Source organism: Canis lupus, chromosome 7, assembly GCF_048164855.1.
Source record: "Canis lupus baileyi chromosome 7, mCanLup2.hap1, whole genome shotgun sequence".
NCBI classification, from domain to species: domain Eukaryota; kingdom Metazoa; phylum Chordata; class Mammalia; order Carnivora; family Canidae; genus Canis; species Canis lupus.
The window spans coordinates 71194530-71218110 of record NC_132844.1 but is presented as its reverse complement, the minus strand read 5'-3'; the positions used below and the strand labels follow the sequence as shown (position 1 = coordinate 71218110).

Sequence of the window (23581 nt, the reverse complement as noted above, 5' to 3'; positions counted from 1 at the left end):
AGACACAGGCAGAGGGAGAAGTAGGCTCCATGCAGGGAGCTCGACGTGGGACTTGATCCCGGGACTCCAGGATCACGCCCTGGGCCAGAGGCAGGCACCAAACCACTGAGCCACCCAGGGATCCCCAAGTTTCTGACTGTTACAGAAGAGAGTGGTCATGGGCTTTTTAATGAATCAGAGAGGGTGTCGTTAAGAGTGAAATACCACTTTTTAAAAAGGTCAGTGTTGGGGACCTGGGTGGCTCAGTGGTTGAGCATCTGCCTTCAGCTCAGGTTGTGATCCCCAGTTCCTGAGATCGAGTCCCGCCTCAGGCTTCCTGCAGGGAGCCTGCTTCTCCCTCTGCCTATGTCTCTGTGTATCTCATGAATAAATAAATAAAATATTCTTTTAAAAAAAGTCAATATTTACAACACACTGGAAATTGCATCTTTTTGCAATGACTTAAACATTTCAGGAACATTTTAGGTAGTAGTATAAAAATGTGCAAGGAGTGCCTATATGGTTTGCGAATTTTTAAAAACACGAGCAAAAGAGTGAAGAGGAAGTGCTTCTCACACTTCATTGTGCATGTGAATCATCTGAAGATTAGTTCAAGTGCAGATGCTGAGCTTGTAGGTCTGGATGATGCCTGAGGTTCTGCATTTCCACAAGCTCCCAGTGAGGCCAGTGCAGCTGGTCTGTGGACCACACTTTGAGTAGCAAACATCCATACACAGTAGGCCCCCTTTATCGGTGGGGGATATGTTCCAAGACCTTCAGTGGATGCCTGACACTATGGATTTTCTGAATCCCATATGGCTACTTGTTTCAATACATACACACCTATGATAAAGTTGAATTTATAAATTAAGCACAGTAAGAAATTAAAAAGAGTAACAGAACAAAACAGAAAAGTGCTAACAATATACTATACAAAAGCTATATGAATGTGGTCTCTTTCAAATTTCTTATTGTGCTGTACTCACTCTCCTTGTGATGACCTGAGATGATAAACGGCCTATTTGAGAGATAAAGGGAGATGAATGCCTGGCATTAGGCTCCCGTTGACTTGATCCACTTGATCCGTCAGAAGTAGGATCATCTGCTTTCACACTGAGGTTAACTGCAAGTGACTGCCGCTGATAACGGGGTATGGCCCTGGATATAGGGGTGCTGCTTTGGATAAGGGAGGTACTACCGTGGATAGGAGGGCGCTGCTGTGGATAGCAGGGTTACTGCTGTATTCCTACTAGTGGAACTTCTGGGTGATGGCATCTTCACATGTTCTACTCCCCTGCCCAATGCCGAAGGATCTTCTGAAGTAGTTGTACCAATTTACACTCTGAATGGCAGTGGACCAGCTGCTGCTTGTGAAAGGTCACTAAAGGTTTCTGGTTTCCAGCACTTGCCTCGCTTGAGCTTTCTGAAGCTGGTGGCACATTTGACAGCGCTTGTTTGATACACTGCCTTTCCCTGGTTTCTGTGACACCTTTCTTTGAGCTTCCCTTCCTACAACCTCAGGCTGCTCTGCAACCCCTCACTCTCTTCCTTTGTCCATCTGTTAACTGTTGGTGTCCTTGGCCTCTTATTCTCCTTGTTCTCCCTGGGCGATAGCTTGTGCTTTTAAGAGGTTGGTTATTACCTGGAGGACTGTGGTGGCTAGTTTTATGTGTCACCTTGGGTGGACTGTAGTATCAGTCGTTCAGTTAAACACTAATCTGGATGTTTCTTGGAAGGTGTTTTTGTAGCTATGATTACCATCTACACGCAGTTGAATTCTATTTTTTTTTTAAGATTTTATTCATTTATTCAGGAAAGACACACAGAGAGAGGCAGAGACATAGGCGGGGCGTGGGGGGAAAGCAGGCTCACCTTGAGGAGCCTGATGCGGGACTTGACCCCAGGACCCCAGGATAATGACCTCAGCCAAAGGCAGATGTTCAACCGCTGAGCCACCCAGGCGCCCCAGCTGAATTCTAAGTAAAGGAGATTTTCCTGGATAATGTGGGTGGACCTCATCCAATCAGTTGAAGGCCTTAGGAGCAAAAACTGAGGATTCCCAGAGAAACTCAAGACTATAACAGAAATCTTGCTTCAGTTCCCATCCTGCCAGTCTGCGGTACAAATTCGAACTCAAGACCACAACATCTGGGGCCTCTGGGTGGCTCAGTGGTTGAGCGCCTGCCTCTGGCTCAGGTCGTGATCCTGGGGTCCTGGGATCGAGTCCCGCACTGGGTTCACCACAGGAAGTCTGCTTCTCCCTCTGCCTATGTCTCTGCCTCTCTCTGTGTCTCTCATGAAAAAATAAATAAAATCTTTAAAAAAACCCAACCCACAACATCAACTCTTCCCAACCTCCTGTCTGCCTGTGGATTTTGGACCTGGCAGCCTCCACAATTGCATGAGTCAATTCCTTAAAATCAATCTCTTTGTATGTATGTATTTATTTTTAAAGATTTTATTTATTTGAAAAAAAAAAAAAAAAAAAAAGATTTTATTTATTTGAGAGAGAATGAGAGAGAGAGCGAGTGAGAGCACAAGCAGGGGAAGGGAGGGGCAGAGGGAGAGGGAGAAGCTGGCTCCATGCTGAGCAGGGAACTTGATGCGGTGCTTGATGATGCTGTGCTTGATCCCAGGACCCTGTGATTAGGACCTGAGCTGAAGGCAGATGCTTAACAAACTGAGCCACCCAGGTGCCCCAATCTCTTTGTATTTATGTTTCTGCTTCTCTGGGGAACAATGACTGATACAGACTCCCACCAGACTTGCCTCTTGTGTCTGGTCTAGGATATCTGTCTCCTCCTGAATGTTCTAGAGGTAGTTAAAACACAGTATATCCTGGATAGAGTCTATTCTTTTTCTCCCCAAACCTGTTTCTCCATTTAGGTGCCTCTATCCATTCCATCACCCAAGCTAAAAACTTGGGATTCAATATGGACTTCTCTTGGCTCTTCATCCTTCATATATACTCAGCCACCAAATCCCTTGCCCATCCATTTAATAAATATATGAGTTCCCACAATGTGCCAATGCGGAGCCAGTGCTGTGGCTCAAAGAAGAGTAAGAGACATTTGCTGAGGGTGTGGAGAAACTGAAAGCCTTGTTGATGGGAATACGAAAAGGCACCGAAAACACTATGGTGGTTCCTCAAAAAAAAATTAAAAATAGAATTACTGTATGATTCAGAAACTCCATGTCTGGGCACACATCCAAAAGAACTGAAAGCAGGGTCTCAGAGATATTTGTACAACCATATTCACAGCAACATTATAGGAGCTAACACAGAAAATAACCCAAGTGCCCATCAGCAGATGAGTGGATGAGCAAGATATGGATACACATACAATAGAATATTACTTGGTCTTAAGAAGGATGGAGATTCTGACACATGCTATGGCACAGATGAAACTTATGGACCTTGTGCTAAGGAAAATAAGCCAGACACAAAAGGACAAATACTGTATGATTCCATTTATATGAGATACTTGGAGCACTCCAAATCCTAGAAATAGAAAGCAGAAGGGTGGTGGCCAGGGCTGGGGGTAGGGGGATGTTTAATGGGTACAGGGTTTCAGTTTTATAAGACAGAATGAGTTATGGAGATGGAGAGTGGTCATGGTTGCACAAAATTTTGAATGTGTTTAATATCACTGAACTGTGCACTTGAAAATGGTTAAGATGAGCGGCAGAGGGGTGTCTGGGTGGCCCTCCTGATTAAGCACCTGATTCTTGATTTCAGCTCAGGTGGTGATCTCGTGGAACCTGCTTAAGATTCTCTTTCTGAAAAAAAAAAAAAAAAAAAAAAAAGATTCTCTTTCTGACCCACCCCCCAAAGAAAATCGTTACGATGGTAAATTTTATGTGTATTTTACCTCAAAAAAAGTTTTTTTTTAAAGAAATAAAAAATAGATTTAATAGTGAACAATCATTTTATTTTTTAAAACGATTTTATTTATTTATCCATGAGAGACACACAGAGAGAGGCAGAGACACAGGCAGAGGGAGAAGCAGGCTCCCTGCAGGGAACCCGATGTGGGACTCAATCCCAGGACCCCAGGATCACACTCTGAGCCAAAGGCAGTTGCTCAACCGCTGAGCCACTCAGGTGCCCCAAACAATCATTTTAATACAGAAAACTGTCCTTTCAAATATAACTCTTGAAGAAAAACCTATTTTTTAAAAGCTAAAAATGCATATCCGCTTATTGGACACATTTTGCTGCTCTTGTTGGTTTCCCAGGAAGCTAAAACCTCTCTAATACTTCACTGCCTTTTAAATTGAATAATAAAATGTTAATTGATTAAAAAAAAAAAAAGAAGGAAAGAAAAATACGTTTCCTACACTCAAGATGACTACAGGTAATAAGTAAGCAACCAGAGGATGCTGGGGCAAGTGCTGAGATGTGGGCAGCCCAGGTGTCGGGAGAGCCCAGCGGACAGCACAGAGGGTCTCCGGAGTCTGCCCCTCAACACTTGTCTGGGCTTTCCTTCCCCACTGCTTTGCATCCATGTAGCCCCTGGTCTCTTGCAAGGATTAAAATAGTCTCCTAACTGGTCTTCCAATTCACCTTCCACACTGTTTCCAATATAATATATTTGAGATGCAGATGAAATCATATCACTCCCCTGCCTACAATGTTGTATACCTAATTGCCTTTTAGACTGCCACCCTGGCTCCTGAGTAGGGCAGACTCCTTCCCCGTCTCATCTTTCTGTGGCCTCCTCTTCCCTCTCCCACCCTAACCCTTCCTAACTTACCTGCAGTTCTCTTACCTTCTTCCAGGGTTCCAGACTCCAAGCCTTTCCCTACACAGATTGCTTTGCCTGGGCTGTCCTCTCTCTTCCTTGTCGGGTGCTTAAATATTCATCTTTTAAAGCTTATTTCCGGTTCCCATATGGAGCCTTTCTGAGCCTCTGAGAGATCTGATACCCTCCTCTCTGTGTGTCTGTGAACTCTAGATGCATCCTTATCTCAGCTTGTATCGGTCAGAGTGGCTAAGCAAATGCTGCAGTAACAAATAGCACCACAATCAGTAGTTCCCCATGCCTGTTTATTACTCACTGATGCTACCTGTCAGTGAGTCAGCACGGTGGTGGTGGGGGCCTCTCTGGTCATCAGAATCACTTGGGGATCCAGGTTAAAGAAGGCTCCACCAAAAGAGGGCACCAGAATATCTCATGTCGCATTGGCAATTAGCACTTCTGCCTAGAAAAAACAACCCATGTGGCTTCTGCTCACATTTCATTGGTGACAGCATGCCATGTGGCTATGCCTAACTTCAAGAGTGCTGAGAAATTCAATACCAAGTGCCTGGAAGAAGGCAAAAAATAGGAAAATTGGAGAACAGCCTCAATGACTACTGTGGCTTGGTGCAGTGCTTACCTGCTTCCATCTCTTCCACTGGACACCAGCGATGCCAAGTCATCACAGGGTCCCTGCCCTTGAGCAGTTTGCGCTCCAGCAATGGGCAGAGACCCATAAACCAATGGATTGTAATTCTCCATGTTCATGTTATAGTCTGGGTTTGGCTGGCATGTTGGTTGGGGAAAACCCATGAAAGAAGAGCAATGGGTCATGGGAGAGGCAAGTATGACAGCGACAGTCTTAATTTGCGTGTCCCTGAAAGCAGAGTCTGAGATGTGGGTTTAGGCAGTTAATTTAAATGATTCTAGAATGCAGAAGTAAGGCAGTGTGATTTTGGGAAGAAGGAAAAGCCAATTTAGGATGATTGGCTATTGTGCTCGATGGGAATGTGACTCCACTGGAATTTTCTGAGGAGGGAAACAGAAGGTCTCCAGAAATTGCCCATTGGAAGGACATTGGAGGCAGGAGTATTTAGCCACCAATTTCCGTTCTCTGATGAGTGGCAGGTTGACTCTGGGACATTAGATCCCTGGCCTTTCCCCCTGTGTTTGCCCACTTGTCACTGAGGCTCCGGGAAAGGCCGGGATTTAGCACAAGGTGAGTCTGAGCTCCAAAGAACTGTCCACGCCAGCCACTGCTGAAATCAGAGAGTGGCACAGAGGATACAGGGCACAGGAAATGAATGCCCCAGGGGACCTCATGTTTCCTAAATTACTGCTTTCTGTCACTTGCTGTGCTAGGTGCTAATTTATGGGCCTTTCCCTCATTCAGTACAGCAACCTTCCTGGCGTAGATTTTATAGTGATTTATAGAAAGATGGTAGCAAGTCACCAGAGCAAGAATAATAGGTGGCTCTGATGGAGTGGCTTTCCTTTCATCTGGTCATTTTTCCAAACGGTCTATCTCAGAAGTGGGATTTTAAAAATACAGTTATGGGATCCCTGGGTGGTGCAGCGGTTTGGCGCCTGCCTTTGGCCCAGGCCGTGATCCTGGAGACCCGGGATCGAATCCCACGTCGGGCTCCCGGTGCATGGAGCCTGCTTCTCCCTCTGCCTGTGTCTCTGCCTCTCTCTCTCTCTCTCTCTGTGTGTGACTATCATAAATAAATAAAAATTAAAAAAAAAAATAAAAATAAAAAAATAAAATAAATAAATAAATAAATAAAAATACAGTTATGATGGGGCTCCAGAGGACTGACTCATGCTAACAACGCTCATGAAAGACTCATGTATAAATGGCTCATTTATTGATTTCCGCGGTAGGTGTAACTTGCAAGATGATTTGGTACTTACGTTCCCCGAGCTTTATCATTTATTCGTTTGATATTTTTATTATTTATTCGTTTGATGTTTTTGACAGCACCTGTTGTGTGTGGCAGGGTCTTTGTGCCTTGTCTAGTCTTTTTATTTGTCTGATCTTACTTAATGGTCAAAGGGGGTTGAAATTTTTTATATTTTAACTTTTTATTTTTTAAACATTTTATATTATTTTTTAAAAAGATCTTATTTATTTATTCATGTGACACACACACACACAGAGAGAGGCAGAGACACAGGCAGAGGGAGAAGCAGGCTCCATGCAGGGAACCCGATGTGGGACTCGATCCCGGGTCTCCAGGTTCACACCCTGGGCTGAAGGCAGCGCTAAACCGCGGAGCCACCTGGGTTGCCCTTTTTAAACATTTTTCTTTTTATTTATTTTTATTTTTTTTTATTTATGATAGTCACACACAGACAGAGAGAGAGAGAGAGAGGCAGAGACATAGGCAGAGGGAGAAGCAGGCTCCATGCACCAGGAGCCCGACGTGGGATTCAATCCCGGGTCTCCAGGATCGCGCCCTGGGCGGAAGGTGGTGGTGCTAAACCGCTGTGCCACCCAGGGATCCCTTTTTAAACATTTTTTAAAAAGACTATTTATTTATTTGGAGAGACAGGGAGCATGAGCAAGGGGAGGGAGAGAGGGCGAGGGAGAAGCAGACTCCCTGCCTGACATGGGCTTGATCCCAGGGCCCTGAGATCATGACTTGAGCTGAAGGCAGACCCTTAACCCACTGAGCCACCCAGGCACCCCTACTTTAACTTTTTATTAAGGAAACTTTCAAACAGACACAAAAATAGGTAGAATACACAGATGACCCAGCTTCAACAATTTTCAACAGTTTGCCAGCCATGCTTCATCAGGCCTCCGCCTCCCACTGGAGAATTTTTTTTTAAAGATTTATTTATTTATTCATGAGAGAGAGAGAGGCAGAGACACAGGCAGAGGGAAAAGCAGGCTCCATGCAGGGAGCCCGACGTGGGACTCAATCCCGTCGAAATCTGCAGAGATCTTATTTATGGCTTAACACATGGTGTATCCTGGAAAATGTCCCACGTGCACTGGAGAAGGATGTGTGTGCTTTTGCTGCCTGGTAGTGTTCTGTACACATCTGTTAGATCTATTTGTCTTATTGTGTTAAGTCCTCTATATCTTCATTTCCTTTTTTGTCTGGTTGTTCTGTTCATCGTTTGTTTGTTTTAAGTGGGCTCCATGCTGGGGATGGAGCCCAATGTAGGTTTCAAACTCAACGACGCTGAGATTAAGATCTGAGCTGAGATCAAGAGTTGGATGTTCCGGACGCCTGGGTGGCTCAGCGGTTGAGTGTCTGCCTTTGGCTCAGGGCATGATTCTGGAGTCCCTGGATCAAGTCTCACATGGGGCTCCCTGCATGGAGCCTGCTTTTCTCTCTGCCTATGTCTCTGCCTTTCTCATTCTGTGTCTCTCATGAATAAATAAAATCTTTAGGAAAAAAAAAAAGAGTTGGATGTTCAACTGATTGAACCACTCAGGCACCCCTGGTTGTCTGTGCATTAAGAATGGGGTATTGCAATGGGTGTTAACCTATATGTTGGCAAACTGAATTTAAATAAAACATTTTAAAAAAGAGAAGTGGGGGGGGGGGAGATCCCTGGGTGGCGCAGTGGTTTAGCGCCTGCCTTTGGCCCAGGGCACGATCCTGGAGACCAGGGATCGAGTCCCATGTTGGGCTCCCAGTGCATGGAGCCTGCTTCTCCCTCTGCCTGTGTCTCTGCCTCTCTCTCTCTCTCTCTCTCTCTCTCTCTGTGACTATCATAAATAAATAAAAATTTTAGAAAAAAAAAAAAAGAGAATGGGGTATTGACATCTCCAAGCATGGTTGTAAGACCTGTCTATTTCTCTCTTCTTCGATTCTGACCCATTTTGCCTCATATATTTTGACGGTCTGTAATTAGATGTGAAAATGTTATAATTGTTATGTATCCTTGCTGCATTGAACCTTGTATTAATATATAATGTCCCTCTTTGTCTCTTGTGAACTTTTAAATTTAAAGTCTATTCTGTCTGACATTGGCATACTTATCCTTTCTTTTGGTTACTGTTTGCATGGAGTATCCATTTTCATCCTTTCACTTTCAATCTATTTGAGGTCTTTGGATCTCAAGTGAGTCTCTTGTAGACAGCATATAGTTAGGTCATGTATTTTTTTGTATCCAGTCTGCCCATCTCTGTATCTTGATTGGAGAGTTTAATCCATATACATTTAAAGTAATTACGGGGGCAGCCCGGGTCACTCGGCTGTTTAGCGCCACCTGCAGTCCAGGGCGTGATCCTGGACACCCGGGATTGAGTCCCGTGTCAGGCTCCCTGCATGGAGCCTGCTTCTTCCTCTCTCTGCCTGTGTCTCTGCCTCTCTCTCTCTTTCTCTGTGACTCTCATGAATAAATAAATAAAATCTTAAAAAAAATAAAGTAATTATGACAAGGAGGGACTTACTCCTGTCGTTTTGCTACTTCTTTTCTATATGCCTTGTAATTTTATTTGTCCTTCATTTCTTTCATTACTGTCTTCTTTTGTGTTTAGTCGATTTTTTTTGGTAGTGAAACATTTTAAATTTCTTTCTCGTTTTTTTTTTTTTTTTTTTTAAATGGGACTCCAGGATCGCGCCCTGGGCCAAAGGCAGGTGCCAAACCGCTGAGCCACCCAGGGATCCCCTCTCTCCATCTGTTTGAATATGTACCACACATACCCAACAAAAGTGCAAAGAGAAATAAAGGGGATTTTGAGAAGAGTAAGTCTCTCTCCTTGCCCCACATCCCATTTTCTAGCCCTCAAAGACAACTCTCTTATCCAAATTTTGTGTGCCTTTCTGGAGAAATTGTATATATATAAGGAGCGTATGTTGCTACATCTTCTTTCTCCCCATTTTTCTGCATAATTGGCAATAGACCACACACATGGTTTCAAATGTCCATTTAGTTACAAAGTATATATTATATTACGGATAGTATCTTGAGACATTGCACCTCATACATGCATAAGCCTTAAACTTTCAGAGGCTGCATAGCATTCCACTGTCCAAACTATAAGGTACTCTGTGTTACTCCTCTGCTAAATGACTTGGGTTATTTCCAAACATTTGCTCACAATAGTGATGAATGCTGTAGTGAGTATCTTTGTACACCACTCTTCCACACCTGTAAGAGAAAAGAACATTTCGTTCTTATAGTCCTAATTTAATTCTCACAGATAACTTTAAGAGGAGTGTATTTTGCTGTTGGCTCCATGTGTGACAGGTGACAAAACAGGATAAGTAAGGCTGTGAAACAGCTAATAAATTTGCCAAGCCAAACCTGAGATTCTAGGCTGTCTTTAGTCAAAGCCTGAATTTCTTCTGCCACACTACAGCCGGGGCCAGATGTCTGGGCACAAAGGGTTCTACTGGAGCATGACCTTTCATTTGAGTCTGGTAGAAAAGCAAAGCATGAATGTATGTCCCTTCTATACTGGAAAGGTCTCTCCCTGCCCCTTGGCAGTGTTGAGGGTAGGGGCAGGAGACAGCCCTACTTTGAGTTCACCACCTCTCAAAGGTGGGAGGGAGTTAGTAAGAGGAAAGGAGATGAATCATCTTCCCCTACACACAATTCCCAGGCCATGGAGGAAAACATTAGAGAGGCATTTTTTTTAATTAAAAAAATTTTTTTAAAAAGATTTTATTTATTCATTCATGAGAGACACACACAGAGAGAGAGGAAGGCAGAGACACAGGCAGAGGGAGAAGCAGGCTCCATGCAGGGAGCCTGATGTGGGACTCGATCCTGGGTCTCCAGGATCAGGCCCTGGACTGAAGGCGGCGCTAAACCGCTGAGCCATCTGGGCTGCCCTAAAAAAAATTTTTTTTTAAAGTAAACTCTAGGGATCCCTGGGTGGCGCAGCGGTTTGGCGCCTGCCTTTGGCCCAGGGCGCGATCCTGGAGACCCGGGATCGAATCCCACGTCGGGCTCCCGGTGCATGGAGCCTGCTTCTCCCTCTGCCTGTGTCTCTGCCTCTCTCTCTCTCTCTCTGTGACTATCATAAATAAATTTAAAAAAAAAATTAAAAAAAAAAAGAAAAAAAAAATAAACTCTACACCGAACATGAGGCTCAAACTCACAACCCTGAGATCAGGAGTCACATGTTCTATATTTGAGCTAGCCAGGCACCCCTAAGATGCATTTTGAATGAAAGGGCAGAGGAGGGATGGTTAGGTCACCCCTCCCACCAAAAGTAAGTCCAGACCTGGAGGATGAAGGTGGTGAGAGGGATCCAGGGAGGTATAGCCTGAGGCCATCTTGCCTCTTGCCATTTCCAGGGGACCTCTGAGTACATGAGTCATGGTCACCACCCTCTTACCTGGGCTACACAGGACAGCCTCCCCATAGGTGGCAAGAAATAGGGGAGAGGGAATAATATATGCATCACCGGCCACGTAGTACTGGGAGACTTTGGAGGGATGGGATGGACAGAGGTGAGGTAGGAGCTGTGTGGCGAGCAGACAGACACACTGGTATACCTCAAGCTTGGCCGTTTCCAGGGACTGAGTTTCCATTTGAAGGATTTATGGCCCCATATGGGAGGTCATAGGCAGGCCTTCAGTTTCTTGGGAGGTCCTTACTTTGCTTAATTCTCAGGAATTGTTTATGCAATAGATGGGTGAGAAGAGGAGGTTCCATGTCCTGATCCAGAGTCCAGGCTTGCAAGTTGGCCTCTGGGGTTCAAGGGCCTGGAAGAGCCTTGGGATGGGGGAGAGCTAGGGACTGGGCATAACCCTTTCCTCAGGGTGATTTATATAAAGGTTTCTCAAGGTTATAGTTGGGCAATTAGTTCAACATAAGTACGTTAGTGCATGGTAGGATGGGGGTGGTGTGTACCTAGAGCTCTAACAGCGACCTGTTTCAGAGGAAGTGGGTGAGGTCTAACCTTATGTAAACATATTTTTTTAAAAAGAAGTGGAAGGGAGCACCTGGCTGGCTCAGTCAAAGGAGCATGATCTCAGGGTCATGAGGTCAAGCCCCACATTAGGGGAGAGATTACTTAAATAGATAAAACTTAAAGGAAAAAAAAAGAAGGGGTGCCTGGGTGGCTCAGCGTCTGCATTCAGCTCAAGTTATGATCCCAGGGTCCCAGGATGGAGCTGTGCATCGGGCTCCCTGCTCAGTGGGGAGCCTGCTTCTCCTCTCTCTGCTGCTCCCCCTACTTGTGTTCTCTTTGTCAAATAAATAAATAAAATCTTAAAAAAAAAAAGTGGAAGGACTGAACACCAAAGACACTTCTGTTGCTAATCTAAAGGATGCTGTTTAGTTGGAGTGAGAATAAGACTGGGGAGGGGTTCTCCTGTGGTATAATAACCATAAGCCTTGATCTTACTCATGGAGCTCATTGTTTCAACAGAAACTCCTGGATCCTTTGTCAGGGAGGTTGAGATAAGGACACAAAGAACTAGAACTAGAAGGCAGCACATCCTGTGTGTGCCCTGTAGGAATCTGGAGAACTGAAGAGAACTTCCTGAAGGATGAGGGATTGGAGAAGAATGGAGAAGGTGTCACAGGAAAGGGGACAACAAGAGGCCAGGGTCCAGGGGAAGGAGGGCTCAGGAAGGCCCAGTGCAAGGGGGTGAGTGGGGACCTGGGACTGGAGGGGAACTCAGGAAGCTCAGAAAAGCCTCTTCAGAGAAGATGTAAGAAGATGCACTAATGCATCAGCCTCTGAGTGTGGACTCAGGAGCCCTGCTGCCTGGGTTTGAATCCTGGCTCTGCTACTTAACACCCGTGTGAATCTGAGGCAAGGCATTGAACATTTCTGTGCCTCTGCTTCCCCTATGTATACTGGGGGCAATGACAAAACCTGTGTCATAGGCTTTTTGTGAGGGTTAAGTAAGCCCTTACATATAAAGGGTTTAGAATAGTGTCTGTCATGTAACAGTTCCTGTTCATAAGAAGTCTTCTTCCAGAAGCAGCCTGTGAGACAAGGATTCAAAGGCAAATAGTGCATTTGAGAGGTGGTGCCAGGAAACATGGGTATGGACTGGGAAAGTGGGATGGGGAAGGAAGGTAGTCCATAAAAGGTGTGTCATCAAGCAAATTCACCACTGTGGATGAGTGGAGATTAGCTCCACTGAGGACCCTGGAGAACCCTGGGGTGCAGAACGTCAGAGTTGTCCCGTGGTGGAGAGTGAATAAGCTGGGATATTTATATGCCCACTCCTCGCAGTCACAGATTGAAGCCTGCTTTCGGCGGGGGGGAGGGGCTTAATTCTCTGGCATTCCCAGGTTTCTGTGCGTAGGTGGAGCAGGACACTAGAGAAACCTTCAGAAAAAGAGATAGAGACATTGCTATTGGAAGTCGATGGCCCTCTCCAGGGGCCATCCCAAAGGATGTGAGTGATGCAAGAACAGATTTCCTACAAACATAAAGAAGTGCGTTGAGTAATATTGAATCCATAACTAAAATCACACAGTACGAACCAGTTAGTTTCCAAAACCAGGGGATGATCTGAAAATGGGAATCGGCCCTGCAGTTGCCAAGGGAGGTTGAGGGTGGCAGATTCTAAGACGTTAGTTAGATCCATGCTAAGTGCTCAGATTGGACAAGGAATAGACTGTGGCTGAAAGGAGACCATACTACAATGGCCCTGCCTGTCTCACAGGCCGATCATTTTTCGTATGATTTTTTAAAAAGATTTTATTTATTTATTTGAGAGAGAGAGCATGAGTGGGATAGGGGAAGGGGCAGAGGGAGAGGGAGAAGCAGACTCCCCTCTGAGTAGGGAGCCTCATGCAGGACCCATCCCAGGACCCTGAGATCATGACCTCAGCTTGAAAGAGCAGATGCCTAACTGATTGAGCCACCCAAGGGCTCCTCATATGAAATTTTCAAGGAACTGACTTTCCCATGAGAATAGTAAGGCCTCCTGAGAGGCCATCATGTCATCACTTCTTTTTTTTAACGTGTGACTAGGGGACGAGTTGCAAAGTATGGTGTGTTGCTTTTTTCTCTTTAGAATTGATCCCCTGGGAGTATGTATTAGAAGCTTTGAATTGTTGAGAAGAAATTGGGCAAGAGGAAAGACACTGGCAGGAGTGGAGGGGCTGTCCTTTTAAGCATTATTTACCTCCTTCCTTCCATCTGGAGTGAAAACATTGCACCAGGCTTTATAATGATGCTAAAAATAGACTAGCCAAGGTCACCTTCACCCAATGGGAGTCTACTAAAAATCAACTTAGGAGCCTAAAGAGGGGAATAAAGATCTGGTGTCTTCAGGCCCAGAGCCTCTCAGGTCATGGTCCTTCCACTCTGGACTGGGCCTGATGGAGACTTGGAACAGTTACCCAACTCCAGTGACCCATGTCTTTGTTCACCTTGATTTGCCATTATGCAATGTAGCATTTCCGTGTGCAGCTGATCTCCTCTCTTTTGTGCATTTTTGTCTCCCAAAACTTTCTAATATGGTATTAGAGTTCTAGCTGTGTATGCGGTAGGCAAACTAGAGACCACATTTCCCAGCCTGTCATATAACAAAGTCTTTGCCAACAGAATATGAGCAAAAGAGGGACTGGAATGCAGACTTGATGGAGACTTCTTTCGACCATGCAGACTAGGGTGATTCTCAATGGCACGGCAGATGGAAGGAGCCTGGGGTCCTCAGTGATGCTGATGAGCAACTGTGCCCGGCCAGCCAGGGCCACCTTTGCCATATTAGCCCTGCCTGCTCATGCTGAGGGTCCTATTTGTGAGAGATGCAAACTTCTGCCTTATTTAATTCACTGCATTTGTGATTGTCTTTATCACAGCAACTTACATTAGACCCTGATGAGTATATGTCTGTGGGTGTTGCCTTCGGCTTTCATACTGATTTCTGGCTAACTAAATGTATTAGTTAGATACATGTTTGGCTGCTAAAACTCGGGCTAAAATAACAGTGGCTTAAATGGGCTGAGCTTAAACCATCCAGGGCAGTTATGATAGCCCTGCAGGATTAGGGAGCGGGGCTTCTTTAATTTTGTTTGTCATCATCAACATGTGACTTCCATCTTGTGGTCTAGGGTGACTATTTTGTCTTCCACCAGTGTATCTGCACTCCAGCCAGTGGGAAGGGGAGAAGAAAAATTGAGGTGTACACCCCTTTAAGAGCATACCCCATGGGCCCAGTGGAAAACTTGGAAGTTTTATTTATTTTCATTATTTTTTAAAGAGTTTATTTATTTTATTCATGAGAAACACACAGAGAGAGGTAGAGACATAGGCAGAGGGAGAAGCAGGCTCCCTTGGGGGAACCTGATGTAGGACTCAATCCCAGGACCCCGGGATCATGACCTGAGCCAAAGGCAGATGTTCAACCAGTAAGCCACCCAGGCATCTCAACTTGGAAGTTTTAATACTTAAGGAAGAAGGGGGAATGGATTCTGACAGACTGCTAAGTTTTCTAACTCGACAAGTGCTGGGAGAAACTCACAAAAGAAAGTCACCCCCTCTTTTAAAGATGGCTTTTACATATGTACTGGGCGTATATATGAATGTACTGGGCTGCCATAACAAAACACCTGCACTGGGTGGCTTAAACAACAGAAATGTGTTATCTTACAGTTCTGGGGGCTGGATGTCTGAGATCAGGGTGCCAGCATGTTTGGTTTCTGGGGAGGACTTTCTTCCTGGCTTACAAATACCATCCTCACCTGGGCTTTCCTCTATGATGCACAGGGATGGGGATAGGAGGGAGGTGTGTTGGGGAGGGAGAGAGACAGAGAGAGAGAGAGTGTGTGTGTGTGCACAGGCAAGCGTGTTCTGCTGTCTTTTATGGACACTTATCCTATTGGATCAATGCCCCACTCTTATGACCTCATTTAACCTTAATTACCTCTTAATATGCCCTATCATCTTCAAATACAGTCACATTGGGGGTTAGGGCTTCGGTATGTGAATTTTGGGGTGATACAATTTAGTTTGTAGCAGTGATCTAAAGAAGGGCTTTAAAACTCAGTGGTTTAAGTATTTAGCCAGGCAAAGATTCATTATGTTCTGATGACAACTCCCAAATCTTGGTTGCCATAGGTGTTTTTCAAAATATGGGCAGAAATCTCTCCTATACTAGTGTGGATGCCTCTTTGCAGTATGACTTTGCCAGTCTTCCCATCGTGAGGTTGGGTTTCCCCCACCCTTAAGTCTGGGCGGCCCTTTGATTTGCTGTCACCAATAGAACATGATGGAAGTGATGTTATGTGATTTCTGAAGATAGGGCTCAAGAGACCATGCAGCTTTGCTTTGGATCTCTTAGAATGCTTTCCTGAGGCTGCTTATGCAAGGCTAGGGATGAAAGACCATGGGACAGAGAACTCCCGGTGTCTGACTTCTCCTGCTGAACTCAGCCCTCAGTTGAGTGCAGCTGCCTGAGTGAGCCCAGGCAAGAGCAGCAGAAGAACCACCAGGCTAATGCATGAGAAGGAATAAATCATTTTTTAAATCCTCTATATTTTGGGTGGCATTTACTTTTTTCCAACAGCAGTGGTGATGTAATAGATTAAAACAAAGATTTCTGGTTCTTTTTTCCTCGCTCATATTACATACATATCCTGTGAGGATCAGCAGAGGTTCTGCTTTTGGTGTCTCTCAGGAATGTAAGACGATGGAGCAGCCAGCATCTCAAATGTTGCCATACTGGGGGAAGAGCATGGTGAGGACTGCATTGGCTCATGAAGCTTCCATCTGGAAACAGTACACGTCACTTACATTTCATTGGCCAGTGCAAGTAGATAAGGAAGCTCAATCTTACTATGTGACCAAAGGGAGACAAAGCCAGAATATTTGTGAACATCCTTAATATCCACCACCCTTGGGATCCCTGGGTGGCGCAGCGGTTTGGCGCCTGCCTTTGGCCCAGGGCGCGATCCTGGAGACCCGGGATCGAATCCCACGTCGGGCTCCCGGTGCATGGAGCCTGCTTCTCCCTCTGCCTGTGTCTCTGCCTCTCTCTCTCTCTCTCTCTCTGTGTGACTATCATAAATAAATAAAAATTAAAAAAAAATATCCACCACCCTTAAGATAGTTTCTCTCTGGTAACAATCTGAGTAGGTAGACAGGGCTGATATGGCATCAACAGTGTCAGGGATCCAGGCTCCTCTGTCTGCTTGCTCTGTCATCCTCAGGATGTTGCTTTTGAATTACCATCAGATTTCTATTTTAGCCCATGGAAAGGGGAGGACACATTTAATTTTGGAATACATGTAACTTGGAAGTTACATGTATCAGTTCTACTCAATTCCTGTTGGCCAGAACCAAGTCACCCATTATTTAGCTGCAAGGGTAGCTGGGAAATGTAGTCTTTAGCTGGGTGACTGTGTGTCTCACTAAACATCTTTCTGTAGGAGGGAGAGAGCACAGATACTATGTGCCGGGAAGGCACCAGCAACTCTGCCACACAGCACCTCTGGGACCCCCAACACCAAGGGTGTCATGGTCTTCCTGCATTGTCAGTTTCATCCAAGGTGGGCACACTTTGCATATGTGTTATTAAGAAGTTATTCATAATTTGAAAGAGTTTTCACAAACTTAAATGATCACAAATCAAAACCGAAATGCAATACCACTTCACACTGCTCAGAATGATTAAGATAACAAGCCAGGAAACAACAGATGTTGGTGAGGTTGCAGAGAAAGGGGAGCCCTCATACACGATTAGTGGGAATGCAAGCTGGTGCAGCCACTCTGGAACACAGTATGGAGGTTCCTTGAAAAGTTGAAAATAGAGCTACCCTATGACCCAGCAATTGCAGCACTGGGGATTTATCCCAAAGATAGAAATGTAGTGATCTGAAGGGTCACCTGTACCCCAATGTTTATAGCAGCAATGTCCACAGTAGCCAAATTATGGAAAGAGCCCAGATGTCCATTGACCAATGAATGGATAAAGATGTGGTTTAAATATACAATGGAATATTACTCAGCCATCAAAAATGAATTCTTGCTATTTGCAATGATGTAGATGGAACTGAGGGTATTATGCTAAGTAAGATAAGTCAATCAGAGAAAGACAATTATCATGATTTCGCTTATATGTGGAATTTAAGAAACAAAACAGAGGAGCATAGGGGAAGGGAGGGAAAAATAAAACAAGATGAAATCAGAGAGGGAGACAAACCATAAAAGGCTCTTAATCATAGGAAATAAACTGAGGGTTGCTGGAGGGATGGTGGTGGGGGCATAGGGTAACTGGGTGATAGGCATTAAGAAGGGCACTTGATGAGCACTGGGTGTTATATAAGACTGATCAATCATTGAACTGTACCTCTGAAACTAATAATACAGTATATGTCAATTAATTGAATTAAAATTAAAAAAAGAAGGAAAAAAAAAAAGGCACATCCAAAATCCAAAAATACTTTTGTTCCTTTGGGTAAACCAATCCCAGACTTATTTATTTTATGGGCTGGGAATTTTTCTACCGGACTTTCCACAAAAGTGTTTTAAACATTTTCCAGACTCCAAAACTAAGTGTTGATTTCGTTTTTGTCTTTAGATTCTTTCTGGGGAAGGGTTGCAAGGAATAAAAAGATTGTGATTCTTCCTATTTAGCAAGAATTCCTAAGAAAATTAGCCCCAATCTCTTGCAGGTTTATGTTCAAGAAGACAATACTATCCCAGGATCTCAGGAAATAAAGTTCACTTGGCAACACCTAAGAGAAAACTGAAACTTTACTTAAATAAATGATTTTGCAATATCTTGGATGGTTTTGGGTTTGTGTGCTTTAGACTATACATGCAAGAGCATGTGTGTGTGTGTGTGTGTGTGTGTGTGTGTGTGTGTAGGGGGGTAGAGACTGAGAGCAGTATGGAAAGCCTATGGTACAGAGCAACTGACTAGGATATGTGGGGTTAGAGAACTGGACAAGGGCTTCATCCTCTCAGCTCAGCCTCCAGTCTCTGATTATTTTTTTCCTGCCAAGAGCACATCCCCCCTGCGGCTCCCTAGTTTTTCTTCTCTGGCAGCAAATGAAGCAGCTGCTGAGTCAGCTCTGGGTTTCGGGAAGTCAGATGACCTTTTCCCTCTGCCGGCTTTCTGCCTCTCTCTGCCCCAAGGTGGATACCATGGACCCACTGATGGCTCTCCTTTGCCTGTTGCCCTTATACCCAGGTAGGAGCAGGGGAGAGGGATGCTGGAGTCCTGTGGAAAAGGCCTGTACTGCCCACCTTGGGTTCCCTCTTGTAAATGCCAATTTCTCTGGCTTTTCTGTTCTCATCTTTTCTCCACTACTGTGTTGTGTGTCATGCTCACAGGCTTGGCTGCAGCCGCTCCCTCCTGCCCTCAGAACGTGAATATCTCCGGTGGCACTTTTACCCTCAGCCATGGCTGGGCCCCTGGGAGTGTCCTCACCTACTCCTGTCCCCTGGGCCGCTACCCATCCCCAGCATCACGGCTGTGCAAGAGCAATGGACAGTGGCAGACCCTGAGATCCACCCAGCTCACAAAGGCGGTCTGCAAACGTGAGGCTCTCTGTGGGCTTTGCTCAGGGTGGGGCTGAACCTGACTACATGGTGTGCCAGGGGTGGCCAAGCTGTTTTTCCATAGGGCTTTTCAAAATAATGAGAAAATGTCCATTGTCCATAGCAAGGCATTAGAGAAAGGCCTTAATGGAAATTTAAAAAAATACACGGGGTGATATTTTTTTTAACATTTAACAATTGACTACAGAATACTGACCATTCAGAATGGGTGCTGGAGTCTCCCGATGCCAAATGTTACCCTTTAGTGTCCATTCAGGGGGTATTTGAGGAACTCAGGGGAGAGGTTGAGGTGTCCATGGCCCTCAGGGTGCTGAGAGATGTGGTTATTTATCAGTCTGATAGGTTGAACAGTGTGAAATTGCCAATATTCGACCAATTGCCACAAGCAGTGATTGCCACAAGCAGCAACCCAATATTTTGACAATCAGTTGGTGACTCCCATGCATCCACGCCAAACCTTACCATCCCAGGTGTTTTCCATCCATCCGTGTAGTCTCATCCCCTTCTCTCCCTCCAGATGTTCGCTGTCCAGCTCCTGTTTCCTTTGAGAATGGTATGTTCACCCCGAGGCTGGGGTCCCACCCTGTGGGCAGCAACCTGAGCTTCCAGTGTGAGGATGGCTTCACCTTGCGGGGCTCGGCTGTGCGGCAGTGTCGCCCTAATGGCATGTGGGATGGGGAGACGGCCGTGTGTGACAATGGTGGTGAGTGCCCTGCCCTCATAGCTGCAGGGGCGGGGGTCACCCGGGAACCTTGGACTCAGATGTGTGCTCATGGGGCCTGTGTGGGGACAGGGGCCTGGTGTTCTGATGCCAAAATAATATTCCTGGATTTTGGTTAGTTGAGGTCTACAGGTCCCACATCACCAACCTACAGGAGCTGGCCGAGGCAGTTGCTGCTAAGTTTCAGATCCAACGTAAGGCCTCCACACAGTCTGTCTAGCTTTTCCCAATGCCTCAAAGCAAGATTGGTATTCAGGCCCAATGGGCTATTGTACTGACAACGTCCTGAGAGAGCTCCTAGTGCTGTGCTGAATTCAGTGCCTTGCCTCTGGAGCCAGTTCGGGTCCAACCTGGGTCGGACTTGGATAGCTTTTGGGCAGGCTCTTTAAGCTCTCTATGCCTCGATTTTCACATCTCAAATAGGGATGGTAAGACTGGCCACGATATTAGGGCTTCTCTGTGGATTAAATGAGTTGACATTAATAAGCACCTAGAGGGGGGATCCCTGGGTGGCGCAACAGTTTGGTGCCTGCCTTAGGCCCAGGCCGCAATCCTGGAGACCCGGGATTGAATCCCACGTCGGGCTCCTGGTGCATGGAGCCTGCTTCTCCCTCTGCCTGTGTCTCTGCCTCTCTCTCTCTGTGACTATCATAAATAAATAAAAATTAAAAAAAAAGCACCTAGAGGAGTCCCTGGAGTTTAGTAAATGACACATATGCTGTTGTCATAGTTATTACTGCTCCTGTCAATGGTAAGGAGCTCTGCTTGATAGGACATGGGTTTCTAGGATTCTCTGGGTTTGGGGAGCTCTGGAATGATAGTTCTAAGCACAGAAGACAGAAGACACAGAGTCCATGAGATGGTAGGACCATCCCATCACCCAGTGGCCCAGCCATTGGGTCCCTATGCATATTCATGACTGTTTGCCAAATAGCTGGCTTCCTTTACTCAGCATTTTTTTTTTAATTTTAAAGATTTTATTTTATTCATGAGAGACAAGACACACAGATAGAGAGAGAGAGAGGCAGAGACACAGGCACAGGGAAAAGCAGGCTCCATGCAGGGAGTCCGACGTGGGACTCGATCCTGGGACTCCAGGATCACGCCCTGGGCTGAAGGCAGGCGCTAAACCACTGAGCCACCCAGGCGTCCCATTTACTCAGCATTCTGCCTGTGAGATTTATCTGCGTGGTCTCGTGTAGGAGCAGTTTGTTGTTTAATTTTTAAAAAGATTTATTTATTTATTTTAAAAAGAGAGAGGAGTGGGGAGGGGCAGAGAGAATCAGAGGCAGACTCAGCTCTCTGTGCTGGGCACGGAGCCCGATGTAGGACTTGGTCCCACCACCTGAGATCACCACATGAGCTGAAACCAAGAGTCGGACGCTCAACCAACTACGTCACCCGATGCTCCTGTTATTTTTTATTACTGTGTAGTTTTATTATACAAATAGGTTACAATTTATGTGTTCTCCTCTTGATGGGCACTTGGGTTCTTTCCAGTTTGAGGCTATTATGAGTAAAGCCCTATGAACATCCTTTTATGTAACTTGTTGGTGCACGTATGAATTTGCTTCTCTTGAGCATGTTGTCTTGGAAGGGAATTATTGGGTCACAGGTTGGCATACATATTTTATTTTATTTTATTATTTCATTTATTTTTTTAGAGAGTGAGAGCATGAGGGGGAGGGGCAGAGGAAGAGGAAGAGAGAGAGAATCTTTTTTTAAAAATATATTTTATTTATTTATTCATGAGACACAGAAAGAGAGAGGCAGAGACACAGGCAGAGGGAGAAGCAGGCTCCGTGCAAGGAGCCTGATGTGGGACTCGATCCTGAATCCTAGGATCACACTTGAGCCGAAGGCAGACGCTCAACCGCTGAGCCCCCCAGGCATCCCAGTGTTTCAGCGTTCTGGCTGCTCACATCCTCTCTGACACTTGGAATGAGCCATATTTTCAGTTTTAGCCATCCTGGTGGGTGTGTAGTGATGCCTCCTGTGGTTTATGAAGTGCAAATATTATTTGTGGCGGCAGAGGGCTCCTGGGTCAGCACCTTCCGTGGGCTCTGGGATGGGCTTTCCTTGGGAAGCACGGTGGTGGTGTCTCCCAAGGGGGAGGCCAGATGGCCCGCAGAGGCTCCACGGGCCTGGGGAGGAGGAAGAGCTAGAGGGACAGGGTGGGTAAGGGTGTCCCGCTCACTGCCATCTTTGTGTGTTCACTCCCAGCTGGCCACTGCCCCAACCCGGGCATCCCGGTGGGTGCCGTGCGGATGGGGTCCCGCTTCGGCCTTGGGGATAAAGTCAGCTACCGCTGCTCCTCAAATCTGGTGTTGACGGGGTCTGCGGAGCGGGAGTGTCAGAGCGATGGGGTCTGGAGTGGGACGGAGCCCATATGCCGCCGTGAGTAGCCAGCCGCCTTGACCCTCCAGGGACTCCCGGGCACCCCACCCCTGACCCTGGCCGACCCCAGTGTCTATTCCCACAGAGACCTACTCTTACGACTTTCCTGAGGATGTGGCTCCCGCCCTGGGTGCTTCGTTGTCTCACCTGCTTGGAGCTACCAACCCCACCCAGAAGAAAAGAGGTAAATGCTTGAAGTAGGGGCAGCAGGGTGCTGGGCCTGGGACGGGGAGGAGCAGACTCTGCAGAGGATGCTGGGGCTTTGGCAAGGCTCAGTGGGGCTGAACTGCTCGGAGGGGGGCAGGGAGGCCTACCCCTGGCAAGAGGGAAGGAGTATGGGGAAGGCAAGAGGAAGATGTGAATTTGCCCCTTCTACGTTTCTCCCAGAGAACCTGGGCCGTAAAATCCAAATCCAGCGTTCTGGTCACCTGAACCTCTACCTGCTCCTGGATGCCTCTCAGAGTGTGAAGGAAGAAGACTTTCACGTCTTCAAGGAGAGCGCCATTCTCATGGTGGACAGGGTCAGGGAATAGGGGCCTGTGCACAGGAGGCCCTTCCTACTCTCGCTGTCTCTCTCTGGTTCCTTCCCTTCCTCAGAACTGCACTCACAGCCCACCTCCTCCAAAAAGTCCTCCCAGATTAAGTGCATGCCATGCAGGAATCATGGATTCCATTTATAAGATCCCATTTTTCATCCCACAAACAGTCCTGGGGCACCTTGTATGTGTCAGGCACCATGCTGGGTGCTGGGTGCTGGGTGCTGGGTGCTGGGGCACACCAAAGATGAACAGGCTGAGGTCCTGTTTCCCAGGCACCCATCATCTAGAGCGGTGGTCTCCACAGGAGAATATACAAAATGATCCACTAGGGTGTGACAGATTACTACTGGCATCCTTGTTGAATAGTTTTAAGTTAAATTAAATCAACAAATTAATATTTAATACTTTCCATTAAAAATTCTAATTTTTTGTGTTTAAAAGGTGTATAATACATTTGAATAGCGATGCACCTTATAAATAGGAGTTTAGTTTTATAAATACATATACCTCCATGTGTTTTTACTAATGACATGCATGAACAGGAGAGTTTGGAAGTCACTAGTTTAGATTCCTTGCCAGCGCTTTGCTCAGTAATTACACTTTTCACAATAGTTTATGTAGATATATGTGTTTTTCTTCTCAGTTACATTTTAAAGAAGGCAACTTTTAGGCTCCTTGAAGTCTCTCCTAAGACTAACAGTAACCACTAAGCCGTGAGGCTGCACAACACGCCAGCTAGAGATGTGCCTCA

At 45.9% G+C, this 23581-nt stretch overlaps 1 protein-coding gene across 3 annotated transcripts in view; it reads left to right on the top strand.

The window, feature by feature from the left end:
- The window catches only part of C2 (complement C2), a 41515-nt gene that overhangs the window by 11266 nt on the left and 6668 nt on the right, over nt 1-23581 (top strand). The window contains exons 3-8 of one of the 3 annotated variants that reach the window (XM_072833630.1): nt 17037-17156; nt 18946-19152; nt 19691-19876; nt 22118-22291; nt 22377-22475; nt 22679-22812. In XM_072833630.1, coding sequence (XP_072689731.1) covers nt 17037-17156; nt 18946-19152; nt 19691-19876; nt 22118-22291; nt 22377-22475; nt 22679-22812 — 920 coding nt within the window. Of the gene's footprint in view, nt 1-17036; nt 17157-18657; nt 18803-18945; nt 19153-19690; nt 19877-22117; nt 22292-22376; nt 22476-22678; nt 22813-23581 lie in introns of those variants that run through there. The other 2 variants (XM_072833629.1, XM_072833631.1) reach the window with 2 other exon arrangements.